This window comes from Lactuca virosa, chromosome 1 (genome assembly GCF_052849685.1).
Source record: "Lactuca virosa cultivar CGN04683 chromosome 1, Lactuca_virosa_CGN04683_v6, whole genome shotgun sequence".
NCBI classification, from domain to species: Eukaryota; Viridiplantae; Streptophyta; class Magnoliopsida; order Asterales; family Asteraceae; genus Lactuca; species Lactuca virosa.
The window spans coordinates 148,870,816-148,884,376 of NC_136426.1; the positions used below are offsets into that span (position 1 = coordinate 148,870,816).

General features: G+C 34.8%; 1 protein-coding gene and 1 long non-coding RNA gene across 3 annotated transcripts; both read right to left on the reverse strand.

Moving 5' to 3' along the window:
- Window positions 1-5,804: 5,804 nt before the first annotated feature.
- Window positions 5,805-9,661, reverse strand: LOC145159964 (disease resistance protein RUN1-like). Of its 2 annotated transcripts, none has more exons than XM_079079022.1 (4): window positions 8,860-9,661; window positions 6,864-7,986; window positions 6,472-6,777; window positions 5,805-6,387 (listed from the first exon to the last, which is right to left on the reverse strand). In XM_079079022.1, exons 1-4 carry the CDS (start codon window positions 9,372-9,374, stop codon window positions 6,037-6,039), a joined length of 2,295 nt encoding a protein of 764 aa, XP_078935148.1. In that variant the 5' UTR covers window positions 9,375-9,661; the 3' UTR covers window positions 5,805-6,036. The 2 variants fall into 2 exon arrangements, with proteins under 2 accessions (XP_078935148.1, XP_078935156.1); XM_079079030.1 differs by having other exon boundaries at window positions 5,805-6,384; window positions 8,860-9,659.
- A 1,328-nt stretch (window positions 9,662-10,989) lies between these two features.
- LOC145159980 (uncharacterized) lies at window positions 10,990-12,994 on the reverse strand. Its single transcript, XR_013737978.1, has 4 exons — window positions 12,820-12,994; window positions 12,397-12,498; window positions 11,474-11,601; window positions 10,990-11,186 (listed from the first exon to the last, which is right to left on the reverse strand). It is a non-coding gene; the product is annotated as an uncharacterized LOC145159980 (long non-coding RNA).
- Between the last annotated feature and the right edge of the window lie 567 nt (window positions 12,995-13,561).

Genomic DNA, 13,561 nt, shown 5'->3' on the forward strand with positions numbered 1-13,561 from the left:
TCTATGTGAGTCTTATAACCATGCTATTGACACAGACTGCCTGTAACAACATTCTTCAGGTGTTGTAATGTTATGACATTTGTCACCCCAGACCTGCCAGTCTAACTGTAGCTAACAGTTTAGGTGCGGGATTGTCAATCATGTATAGATCTATACACAAGTATCACGCTCTCCCTCCAAGAGATTATGATTTATAATATAGGACTTAAAATGCATACTTGAGAGTACGTTGAAGTTGAATGTCTCACAACACTTATAAATAGATTTACAAAAAGAAAGTCTTTATTTCACTTTAGATGAAGGTATTTCGTTTTTCAAGATGTTTACGTAAGAATGTATGAATAACTCACAACTATACCCATTATAGTTTTTCCGAAATTGTGTTCCATTTGGTGATAATGACTCGATAAAATACTAACTTTTCGTGTAAAGTAAGATGTTGATATCGAGTAATAATAATATAGAAGTTGTATTTAAATCTATATAAAGCGATATGTTTTCTTATATTGCACTTGTATCCCCCCCCCCCCTAAAACATGAAAAGACGAGAAAAGTAGGGGTATGAACTCACTTGTTTGGTTTGAAGAGAGTGAGACTAGAATCGAGCAGAACTTCAACTGCAGAAAGCTGCGTCTTCGAGCTTCTCGGGGATCTCGGTAGCGTAGAACCTTCTTCGGGGCTCGGTTATGGAACCGAGGGTGTCGGGATGGCCTCTGGAGCTCACAAGTGAGTGAAAGTGAGAGAGAGTTTGAGAAAAGTGTGCCAAAACCCGGAGCTCATTCCCTTTATTTATAGGGTTGAAAGTGGGAGTACGCTAGGCGTAATATCGGAGTATGCTGGGCGTACTCGTTATGCTGGGCGTACTTCAGTTATGCTGGGCGTTCATATGCGTCATGGCTTACGACTCGGGTCTAGCTAAGCGTAGAGTCTGCTAGCCGATGGGACTCGACACTGAGCTTGAGTACGCTGGGCGTACTCTAAATTTACATTGGGCGTAATTCTTGTTTCAACCTTCTAAATTCCGTAACTTTCGCGTAAGAGCTCCGTTTTTTGCGTTCTTTATATCCACGCGTAGGTGAGACTATTCTCTACAACTTTCATTTAGACTCCATCGGCTAGTTTTGACTTTATTTTTAATATTATGTTTTTAGTAGGCCGGGACTGCTAAAGTCCGTTAAAAAAATCATAACTTCTTTATCCGACGTCTGTTTTCGTCTGTCTTTTTACCATCTTACTCCTGTAGTGGACACCTTCAATTCTCGTTTAGGTTGCTTTAGCTAAATATCGTTCGATCTTTAATTCGAGTTTTTAGCTCTCTACTGCTGTTACGAAACTTAAAAAATTTGTAACTTCTTCATACGAGGTTCAATTTGGGCGATCTTTTTATGCACGTTCATGGTTTAACAAAATCTATGACTTTTGTTTAGATACCTAAGGCTAAAATGCGTTTTATTGGAATTTCACTTTTTACGTTTAAAAATGTTTTACCGGGTGTGTCGTGAATATTTAAGTGGTCATAATCTTCTCATTATAACTTGGTTTTGAACATTCTTTATGTTTTTGGAAACCTTGGCACGGTATCTAACATTTGATGCATCCCAAATTTAGATTTTTGAACACTTAATTTTTGAGGTTAATTCCGTTGATTCTGATTAGTTCGTTGTATTTGACTTTTGAGTGTTACATTGATTTGAAGAAAAATATAGGGTTGTCGCAAGCAGTTACTTTTATTTCAATGTTATGTTTGCTTGTTGTTCGTTTTGTAGTTGTAGATCTTTTATTTTGTTGTCCAAAACATGAAATGAGGATTGGAATATGTGATTACTGATTCGGAAGGTATTCTTCTATTCCTTGTTGATTTTCTTGTTAATTCTTTTTTTTGTATGACAAATTTCTTTTTAGTTAATTGGATTAATACTGCTACTTCTATTTTTTTCTTCATATTTTTGCTTGCCTCAAGATTGGCTGGTGGAGTGGTGTGGCTCGTTCTAATGCTGAATAAAAAAAGGGATAATATTTGATATTATGGTGTTGCTATTTCCTCACTTCAGAACTTATATCACAGTTTTTGTATTGTTTTTTTTATGGTTTAGAAAAAACCAAGGGCATATTAGTTTATGTTACATCAGTCGAAGAATGATCATAAAAGTTAGTCTTTTGATTTTTTGCCTAAAAGAAGGTTTTGTTCTTTTGTATGTATCGTATCTAAATGAAAATATTACTTGTTATGTTCTATAGTTTCTTTTGTTGAAGTTGGAAAATGGTGCTAATAGACTTCATAGGAATTATTATATTGATATTTTCTTTTTCTATGAACACATATCGTTGTATTCTCCCTTAAATCCTGACTGGTTTCAACAACTTGGAGCTTAATTTGCTTTACAAAAGGAAATTTTTTTTATTCCAAAAGCAACTTGGATAATTAATTGTAGGAATTTTTAGTTGTCATTATGAATGTAATATAACCTTTGTGAGTTGATTAATTTTTGAATTGTTCTTTGTATATGTTTGTTTTCTACAATAAGCTCTCGTTGGAGATGGGTGGCAGTTACCAAATGTTCAAATAGCTACTCTTTATATGCTTGATATTTTTGCCGAAGCAAACCAAGATAAGGATCTAATATTTATTTTTCCATAGTTCCATTCTTTATATTCATCTTATTAGTTGCTTTTTTTTTTGCTTCGGAAACTGTATTGTACCTGTTCTATTTTTCATTGTACGATACAAATACGGGGCATTAATAATTTTTTCGCCCTGGGGATTGAAAACCTATGGACCGGCCCTGTATATGTAGTTGAGAATATCTCTACCTTGGGAAGGAAGGTATATCTTCTGGTACACTTGTCTTTGGAAGGAGTATATATGTGAAAACTGTTCATTGGGAAGCACCATAACATTGTACCTTTTGTCTTGGGATGGAGAAACCTGGTTAGCTGAGGCCAAACTTGAATGGCCGAGGCCAAACCTGATCGGTTGAGGCTAAACCTGATCGATTGAGGCTAAACCTGAAAGACCGAGGCTGAACCTGATTGGTTGAGGACGAACCTGAATGGCCAAGGCCGAAACTGATTAGCTAAGGACAAACCTGAATGGCCGAGGTCAAACCTGATTGGCTTAGGAAGAACCTGGTCGAGGCCGAACCTGATTGGTTGAACCATATTTGGCCAAATAATGTATGCCCAAACTTGGAAAAAGGCCTAATTAGATATATGCATCATCATGCAGCACCCTAGTGCAAGCCAAAAAACGTCCAAGATGACAACAACGATTCCAAGGATGACGAAACTCCAATCTTCACTAAAAAACTTCTATCTTCAATATCTTGCACTACAACTTTCATAAACTTGTTTTTGACATTTTTTACATAGTCTTTCCTCATTTTTTACTCTAAATAAAATCATACACATATCATTGAGTACGCCTATTCTTCACATACATTACGTCAGTTATACTTACAAAAACAAAGAATAAAATCAAGTAAAATTGATCGATTATTAATCACCAACACCAACATCAACATGATCTTGCTAGACCATGCTTCTTTCATCCTCCATGTTGGTGATTTTAGTGTCACCATGTCATTTTATGTAACTGGAACTAACATGTGAGCTAAGGGACTTCATAATTTGTACTTTAATATATCAAGTCCAGGGGCGAGGGGCAGCACCCTAAAAAGTCCCCGAATTTTACATATGAGAGCATAGTACGAAAATCGAATTCTTGAGGGTGGTTATGGTAAAACTGAGGAAATTCAACAATATGGAAAACCTTGATTTCCTCGTCAAATTCCGGATTTCCCTGACTTGCTTTCAAAGGAACCCATGATGGCCAACCCTAAGTGGCAAACTCTAATCTCGTTTATTATATAAACGACTATTCTCTTTGAGAAGCGAGATACAATGATTAACTCTCTTTTCTTCGCAAGAACATAGAATCCTTCTAGCAATTTGGCTTGTCCTCTTGGATTATCCTAGGCTAAATTTCTTGCAACCCAATCATAGGGTAGAAATATCAGTTCGGAAAGTGTTAACACGATCCAAAGGGTATCCAAATCTCCACCATAAACCCTAATACCTCCAACACTCCGAACATCTTAAGATTCCATAGGACGTCATGTGGATATAACAAAAGAACAACAAGGGCTAGAAGTAAAACTATAAAATCTTGAAATTCCTTTTGGAGGCCACATAGTGACATGGTGTAACGAGTCTCTTCTGGTAACAAATTTGGAAAAAAAAAATAAGTATGCTTTCAATGTAATCACAGACGGAGGTTCTAGTATAAGATAATGGCAAGCCGTAACCGATCCGAGAGAACTTTCTCTCCCTCTAAATTCACAAATTCCTTCATCTCGGTTCTCTCTAGCTCTCGGCATACCCTCCCTCTCTTGTTAGGGTTATGGTTCTTGCCATCAAGGAAAATAAGGATCAAGTCATCTTGCTTAGATCACTATCTTGGGGTGCTATTACAAGAGATGGGCTGCTATTTTGGACCATCGAATCATCCAAGTCACATCATGACATCAATGAAAGGTAATCCTTATGATCATCACTTTTAGTTTAGTTCTTGTTGCTTGAAATATAATGAACTTGTGATCCTCTTGTATTACGGTTTTGTTATGCTTCCGTTGCGTTTCTTTTATTTTAAAGAACCACTATAATCGAACACATACTACGGACCCCACGAAAATGCACAACTATACTAACATGTCCCTTTATCGTGTTGCTTTGATACCACTTGTCACATGTCACAGACTAAAGTTTTGACACTACTTCTTGCCCATTTAGTCTCACAAGGTCCTTCATAAAACCCCGAGACCAACCCTCCCAGATTCCATGTGCTAACTGACTCATCAGGGAAGCGAAACTAGTCACCGACCAATTGTGTCTAACCTGCTACGATCCACTTCATTATCAAGCTTTTCGGCGACTCGGACAGACAAAAATAACTAGACTAACAACGTCCATGGTGTATGGCGCCCTTTTTAATCCAATAAAAAACTAGTCCTATGACATGATCTTTGTCTTCATGGTCAACACGCTCACAAAATAATTGGCATGTGACAAAGTAGAGTTGATACTTGATAGCAAAACTAACTTTCTTGTATAGTCGATAAAATTTCCTTATGTTTAGGGGTGACGATTCTTGACACGACATGCGACACGCCAAACATTGAGTTTTCTTGACCAGTAAACCCTCTAATCCATTTCTTTTACCAGTTATTAGATAAAAAAATGTTACATAAATGAGATAGTAATGACTAATAAGTAAATATGTGATATTTTGACTTTTTCTCATGACCCACAAGCTTAAATCCCACACACAAACCCGAATATAACTTACGAACCCAACTCTGAACCCAAGACAAGCAGCTCCAATCTTCTTCCAATAACAAGCTTTTCAACACTTTTGTCATTGCTCATTTGACAACCGATTCGAAAAACACATCTATCCGTGCCATGACAAGCAGCTCGAATCTTCTTCCCTTAATTGCAAGAAACAAAATGTCTTATGGAAGCGTCTCACCTATTCGAGGTCTTCGATTGATTCTTATTGTATCTCCTTGTTCCCAGATCTGCAATTTGACTCTTCCTACAACTAACCGAACCAAATTCCAATTGTTTTTATCATTGATTGCATATTAGTCTCCAAGGAATCGATTTTGATTGAAAGATACTCATTGTGCTTTCTAATTCCTCCATACGGTTTGCTACTGAACCTGTTCCTGTGGGATATCACAATGCTTTGATACAATTGATAAGTATGGATAGAATCATAGAAAGTGAGAAGAATAACAGAGAAATTGAGGAGAAAATAGCATAATAGTGAATGATTTCCAACTAATTGAGAGGTTGGGCACTCCAGGTACAGAACATGATTTCAAGAATGCCCTAGTTCTAACCTCTTACTACTCTATTTGTAATGGATCACCAACGTAAGTGACAACTACTTTCCTCCTCGAACAACTAACTGAGCCCTAAACAACTTAACAAATTTGTTTTTGACTTTTCCAATGCCATCTACAATGTTTAACTTCAGGCTCTGATTTGAGTTTGACTAGCTGAATAATTTGATTTTTTCTTTCTTGCATACTTCTTTAGTATAGGATGATTCCTAACCATTTTCACCTTCGATGACATGGCTATGGTTTCTGGAAATTTTTTAAGCTTATCGCAGTGGCTCAGATCAATGTGGACAAGTTTATCACATTTCTCAATCGATTCACAAATCTTAAGCAAGCTACCACATTTATTAAGCATCAACCTCTCAAGTGCAGGGAAATCTTCGAAGCCAACCACACTACAAAGCATATCACAGAAACTTAAATTAAGAATCTTAAGTGACCCAAGCAACTTTTTGTCTTTTGAGCATGATCCAGTCAACTGCTAAAATGAAGATAAATTAGTTTAATAGCTAGCAGTGAATTTCATCAACTCAACATGTATGAATGATACATGGATATAAGTTACCCTTTGCCTCTTCTGAGGTTGTGAATCACAATAAGAAACACCAAATGATGTGATATTGCTATATGACATGTCGAGAGCAACAAGATACTTCATCGGTAAGTTTGAAGGTATATAGTCCAAAGGAAACACATGCATACACAACCATCTTAATTGTTTTGGAAAGTTCTCGTAAGACCCATTCATTTGCACACAATTGAGTTGTAGTAGCTTCAACTCATCCATCTTCCTCAAAGCTTCTGTTTCAAGTGGCTCATTGATCTCAAGTCTTCTTATGTCAAGGCTGAGGCCCAGAACCTTTCTCGTACCCTAAGAAAAAACATATGCAAGGAAATTTTACATACATGTATATAGACAATACAAAATACTTTGAATAAGTATACATGGTGACTTACCTTTTTTTCTTTCAACACTTTGAATGACTCCTCATGACACCATAACCGACTTCGCTTCCATGCCTTGTCAGGTGATTCTTGACGTACTATGTGTCTTCCCATTTCTTGAAGCAACTGATGCATCACTAATTCGTTATTCCATCCAACACTAAGAAGGCAATTGTCCATGAGATCAGTGATCCCAGAGTTTGCTCTTATTTTACATGCCTTTAATATTGTTTCAGTATAAACTCTATCTGTTCCGACAAAAAAACAAGCAATATGCTTGAACAATTCCTTATCATTGTCCGATGGCAAAGAGTCAAAGCTCTTCCTCAATTCATTCTCTACAGGGTCTTTCCCTAGCCCTTCTATGCGATCTTCCCAATAAGCCACATCTTGTCTGTTATACAAAGACATGCCCAAAACTTCAAGAGTTAATCGATGTCCTCTGCAATAATTCACAAACTTTTCTGACATCTCTCCATAACCTTTCTTCGGATCCTTGGACTTGAACGCATGAGAACAAAAAAGTTCTAGTGCTTCGGTGTCATCTAAGCCTTCAAGCTTGTGCTTTTCATGTGTGGGTTTAACTTCCGTCTTGAATAAGTCACAACTCTCTGTCAACCATGTATTCCTTGTCGTTATTATGATTTTGCTTCCTTGATAAAACCCTTTTCTTCCAAGTAATGCATTTAACTGATCCAGAGTATTAATATCATCAAGAACAAGGAACACCTTTTCGTTTGCTACTATATTCTCTATCTTTGAAGTGTATTTGGAAACATCATAATCTTGAGTTGAACTTCCTTTTGAAATGCAACCATAGAGTTCTGCTGCTATATCACGCAACCCATACAATTTGTCATCGCATCTCCTATCGATGTCTTTAATAAAGCTGCTTGTGACAAATTCATAACAATGTAACCCATGGACATATTGGGCTAAAGATGTCTTCCCAATCCCACGCATACCAAAAATAGTGAGTACGTCTCCCCTATCTGAGGGTTCTTTTTTCAGCCATGATGTAACAAAATTAATGGAATCTTTCATCCCAATAGGTTCTGGCAATGCACTTCTAGAGGGTACATGTAATCTGTAGTTGAGGTCATCAACAATCTTTTTAATGAACACCGTCTCATACCTGAAATTTGAATGTAATAAAAGCTACAAAACACACTCCAGAAAACTAACAAACCAAATCAGAGATATAATGTATTGAAACTATATTATACTAAGCTCTCCAGTCTCCACATAAAAAATACATCATATTTGCACTTCTCACACTACAAGTATCTAATGTGTAACACCATATTTCATTTTGTTTCTAGAAGACCATCAAACTCAACTATTTACAAGTAAGAGCAAATTGTTTGTTGAAAAATAAAAGGTGCTATCCCCACCGCACCTTGCGGTGGGGATACAACGTACACCCATAGCCTTATGGGTAAAAATCAAAGTTCATTGCCTATCTTGGTAAAAAAAAAAGTTAAGTAATTTGTCCAAGAATAAGTGCATAACATGTTCAAAATCGAAAGTGATGTCCACCTTAGCTGGATTGATGAGTTGAGATTTATACCCATGTCATGTCGATTCCCTTAAATCACTTCTTTAGGTGTTCCATGTGGTGGAATTTTCCCCTAGAAATCCCTTGGGTTTCAAATTTGCCCAGTAAAGAGCTCAAACTTCGGTCTCTACTGTATCAGGTGGAGGGGCTACCGCTTAACCGTTTGCCGAAAAAAAAAAAAAAAAAAAAAAAAAAAGAAACTGCCAAAAAATTCAGGATGCATAATCTATTTATGTGAATTAATTTGAAATCAAATAATCCAAATCTTAAATTATATTTAATGCATCCTCTTTATCCAGTTAAAAACTTAAAATACATTGAGTTTATGTTTATATGACAATACTGAAAGAAACTTCCAGAAATGCCTAAAGAGAAAGAAAATATTGACATTTTGTGTGTTAATCAAACAATGGTTAAGGAGTATGAAAATATAGGTAAGAAAGTGGTTACCATCCCCGTACGTCCTCCCCTTTTAAATTAGCAACTTGTTTAAGCGCATCAATCCATCCTTTAATCCTTTGAGCAGACTGAGTTCTTTCATCTGCATCTTTCTCTGCTTTCATCTGTCGTGTGTGCTCAGCAATTGCATCTCCAAAGGTACTTTCTTGCTTTCTGACATGGGTGGGCTCAACATGATAAAAGATAGGGATAACAATTTGGTTGGGTTGTTTAAGGATCAGAACCAATTCATCAAGGCACCATGATGAACTAGCGTAGTTCTTGGACAAGACAATAATAGAAGCCCTAGATGATTTAATCGCATTCACCAATTCTGGTTTCAGAACTTTTCCCGTATCAATCTTTTCTTCATCTAAAAAGGTAGAGATATTGGCATGCTGGAGGGTCTTATTGAGATGATCAATGAAGTTCCTACGAGTATCTTCACCTCGAAAACTTATAAATACGTCATGTTTGTGATTATTAATGGATGAAGAAGATGATCCTTCAGAAAAGGGAACATCCATTATGGGTGATGGGAAGGTATGAGCAATTTGAGACTAGATCTACAATAACATATCGAACAGATGAAGAAGATGATCCTTCAGAAAGGGAACATCCATTATAGTGGCCTTTCTCAGGAAGTCGAAGTCAACGACTGCTTTTTGATAAAAGATATACTTTGTGAATTTACCTGGAAACTTAAAATACGTTAAAGAATTGAAATAATCGATCTCTAAGAAAGTGGTCCAGGTACTTCGCTGGCTTTGAGGGTTTCAACTTTCAACATGCCTGTAAACATTAGCATTTGTGAGGTTTGATTGATTTATTTAGGGACCATTTATTTACAAATGTTATATGACATTATCATATATTTTAGAACATTTTGTAAAGAAATAGTTTTACCAAAAAACACAAACTTCCAACATTTGGTTTAGTTCATGGATCTAATGTTTCGTTCTACAAACACATAAATAAACTTTACATTGTTCACATGAATTATGTCTATCATTTTTTTAAGTCAATTTCTCGGATATGAAAATAGAATATAAAAGTATTTGAATCTTTTTCAGATCCATGGATCTGAAATAAGTATTATATTATAGTAAATACTAAATTACAAAATTGCGTGATTTATCAATTTTTATGGATAAGGTACAGTGCTTTTAGGTTTTTACATTTTTCATTCATGTTTGATATCTTTTTTACTATTTAATCCATACGAGAATGTTTGATAATCATATGAATCCATATACGTTTAATTAATAGCCATTTTAATGGTTATTTTGTAATCTAATAAAAAGAAGTCAATACATAGGAAGTTAAACGGGCAACAAACTGTGTCATTAGGTTTTTTTGGATGGCAAAACTAATTTATTTTTAAGACAACGTCTATAGATCTAGGGGACATTACATTATTATGCATGATCTGTTAGACTCTATTGAGGAGTTTCACTGTCTCTGACGCAAAAAAACTAAAAATATCAAATACAAAAGATATGAACACGTGTTGATTTTCAATGCATACATTCTCGTATTTGGTCATAGCCATTTTGTTAAATCTTCAGAGGGCATTCACCAAATTTTTTTTTTTTTGTGTTAAATTGGTGTAAAGTTTCTAATTTCATTTTATTATTTTAATATAAACTAGGGGGTATGCCCACACTCCGCGTGGGGTAGAGGATGTTGTTTTAGTTTCATATGTGTGCTTCTGTTAATTTTTCCGGTATAGGTCTACTGAAGTTGTTTTCGTTTATCCTAGTGTATAAAACCAAACAAATAAATTAGTTTTCATCCGATTACACCATTATACTTTAAAAATCTACCTAATAATGAAATTTCTTTGCTTAACAATCGAAAAATAGTTTGAAAGACTGCCACTTCACCTTACCTATTCTAAGAATAAGAAAGTAGTGTAATTTTTAAATACGTTGTGTACACAATCCTTGAAGGATAGGGCAAGTATCATTGCTATTAAAGTAGCCAAAAATCAGCAGAAATGAAGTAAATTGCTATTAAAGCAGCAAAAAAAATGATAGCTTTATACTAAACCAAAGTACATTGCTATAAATGCATTACATTAAGATAAGTACAAAATGACATTTATGTTTGCACACCCATATTGGATTTTTTTTAGATTTATCCTTTTTAATCTGTTAATGACATATCACAAGTTCGATCAACACAAAGACATTTTGAATCCACACATGAACTAGGAAAGTAAAAGGAAATATAAGATGCCTTCAACCTTCAGCTAAAATGTATTTTCTTGATTTACCGACATAATTTTACTTCTGAACAACTCCAGTTGAAACACAGGTTTTGACAAATGCAACAACCTGAAAAACAAAATTATATATAACAAATTCATCGCCTAATAAATAAATTGTCTTTTAACACTTATATAAAACAATAAAACACTAAAACCAAACCAATTATCTCACATCTTTCATAGTTTTCAAGACCAACTATCGGAGTTTTTTTTTTTTTTTTGCCTTAATGCAAAGTAAATCAGGGAAATGAGGCTTTTCCCATTACGTCCTACCATTTTACTAATTCTCCCTCATTTAATTTTAAACATGGTTTATCCAAAAAAAAAATAGAAAAATAAAAAAGAAAAACTTACTAGCAATATACTGACAAAACGATGAGACTGAAGCAGCAACCTCATTGTAATGCAGGTGCAGTAGCTTCAACCAACAAAATTCTAAGTGTCATAGGTATAGCCTCATCAGTAGCATGTAATTTTGCATCCTATTAACATATGAAACTGTAAGAGCTATTTGAGCACTCCTTTGAAAATTGGAGGCAAATCCTACGCTTCAAGGTTTCATATCAAATTTGATCCTTGGAATTTCTAATTTTGGTCTTTATTTCAACATTCATTCAGATAAGTAATTACTGGATTGAAAAAACATAAGATAATAGTTAAACTAAAGATTAAAAATATTAATAATTCGAGATGAAATTTAAATGCTATATTAGACCTACAAATGAAAGTATATTGCTATTTGTTGCGCTTTGCCTGTAATTTGACTAAATATTGTGGCAACTTACTTTCATTTTTAACTTTCGACTTTATACATTTTGTTTTTGTTGCTTTATTATTGAAGCACTCTAGTCTTAAAATATGCTATAAATGAATCATTAAGACAGTAGAAAATTTTCAATCAATATAAAAAACTAAAAGGTTGTGGCAAGAACAAACAAACTTAAAACTAAAAGACCTACTTATCACAACTTAAAAATAACTTTTTTATTGATGTCAATGTTGATGTTCAAATACTTTCTTTGAGTTTCATTCATAATATTATCTACAACAACAAAAAGTTATAGGAATATCATAAACCCGACTCATGAACATAAACAATCTATTAAGTAACTATTGTAAAAAACTATTGTTTTCATGTTTTATAAAAGAAAAGCATAACATAACTTCTGTAGAGGTAGCATGAGAATAAATGAAAGTGATGATTCCTACTGCTATATGAATGTTTTTGAACTCTGGTTTTGAATTTCTTCAAGTAAGATGTTGGAATCAAACCTAACCATGGCAATTTTTCCAAAAAGATCATCTTTTTTAAGCTCAATAAGACGTTTAACGTGCGGAAGTGCATTGACTTTGTTTCCATCATCTTCTTGGACCTGAAACTAACAACTTTAAAATGAAAATAAGATGTAGTGATTTTCATTAATTATGAACTTTTGTTGTTGGGATGAAGAAGAGAGTAAAAACGATGGTGTTTAAAATTTGAGATGGTAGATATTTGTCTATCAATTCCATCATCAGACTAAGTATTACGTGGCTATCAGTTCTATCATTAGACTAAGTACTACGAACATAATGACATTGGCAACAACAAAATCGATACCAATTTCGCAATTGAAAAGCCCTGCATTTAGTCAAAATGTAGTTTTTTCTTTAACGGGGGAGCAATAATAACATTTGAAGGAGCATGAAATGGAAATTACCTTGTTCGCACATCTATTAAATATATGATTCAATCCCACCTCCGAAATATTTGTTGAAAAGTTGATTTTACCAATATAATGAGAATATATGCAAAATTTTAACTGAAAAGAAACAATAAATAATCAAGAAATTGAAACATTGGGGTGAAGGAATCTGAAAGTGTAAATGTGTAACCTTGTACATTGTAATGAAGATTTAGTCGCGCCTTTTTTCTTGAATGTCCGGCAAAGCAATAAAAAAGTTACCTGCAAGAAGAATCGCAAAGCAGAAGAGATGAGTCTAGCGGTTCCAATTTGTATAGTAGTGGCGATATGATTAGTATTAACTGACCAACTCACAACAACCAATTCCCTTCAAATGAAACCAAATCTTGCTTATAACCCAAAAATCTAAAAACCCAAGTCAAGTAAATTAAAAACAATTGTAACAATCCAAACCAGATATGACTTTGAAACCCTTGAGGAAATTCAATTTTAAGCATATTAGTTCGTTAAGTACGCTGGGATTACTTATGAGTACGCTTAGCGTACTACGCATGGGTGATCGCGGAGGGGCAGCACGTACGCTGGACGTACCAGAAGTACGTTGGGCGTACGTGCCGGATGTCCGAACCCTAATTTTCGGACTTGTGACCTATATAAACACCCTTAACTCATTTGAGCCTCACCCTCATCAGCCCCTTTCATCTTCAAACGACTTTGAAAACCCTAATACCATTTGTGAAGAGTGCATATGTGGTCC

Excerpts from the sequence above, each read along its gene's own strand:
- LOC145159964 (XM_079079022.1), bottom strand. The coding sequence starts at position 9,374 with ATGGATGTTCCCTTTTCTGAAGGATCATCTTCTTCATCCATTAATAAT. Across the intron at positions 6,778-6,863 it reads AAGTGTTGAAAGAAAAAAAG|GGTACGAGAAAGGTTCTGGG; the intron begins GTAAGTCACCAT and ends GTTTTTTCTTAG. Across the intron at positions 6,388-6,471 it reads AACCTCAGAAGAGGCAAAGG|CAGTTGACTGGATCATGCTC; the intron begins GTAACTTATATC and ends TCTTCATTTTAG.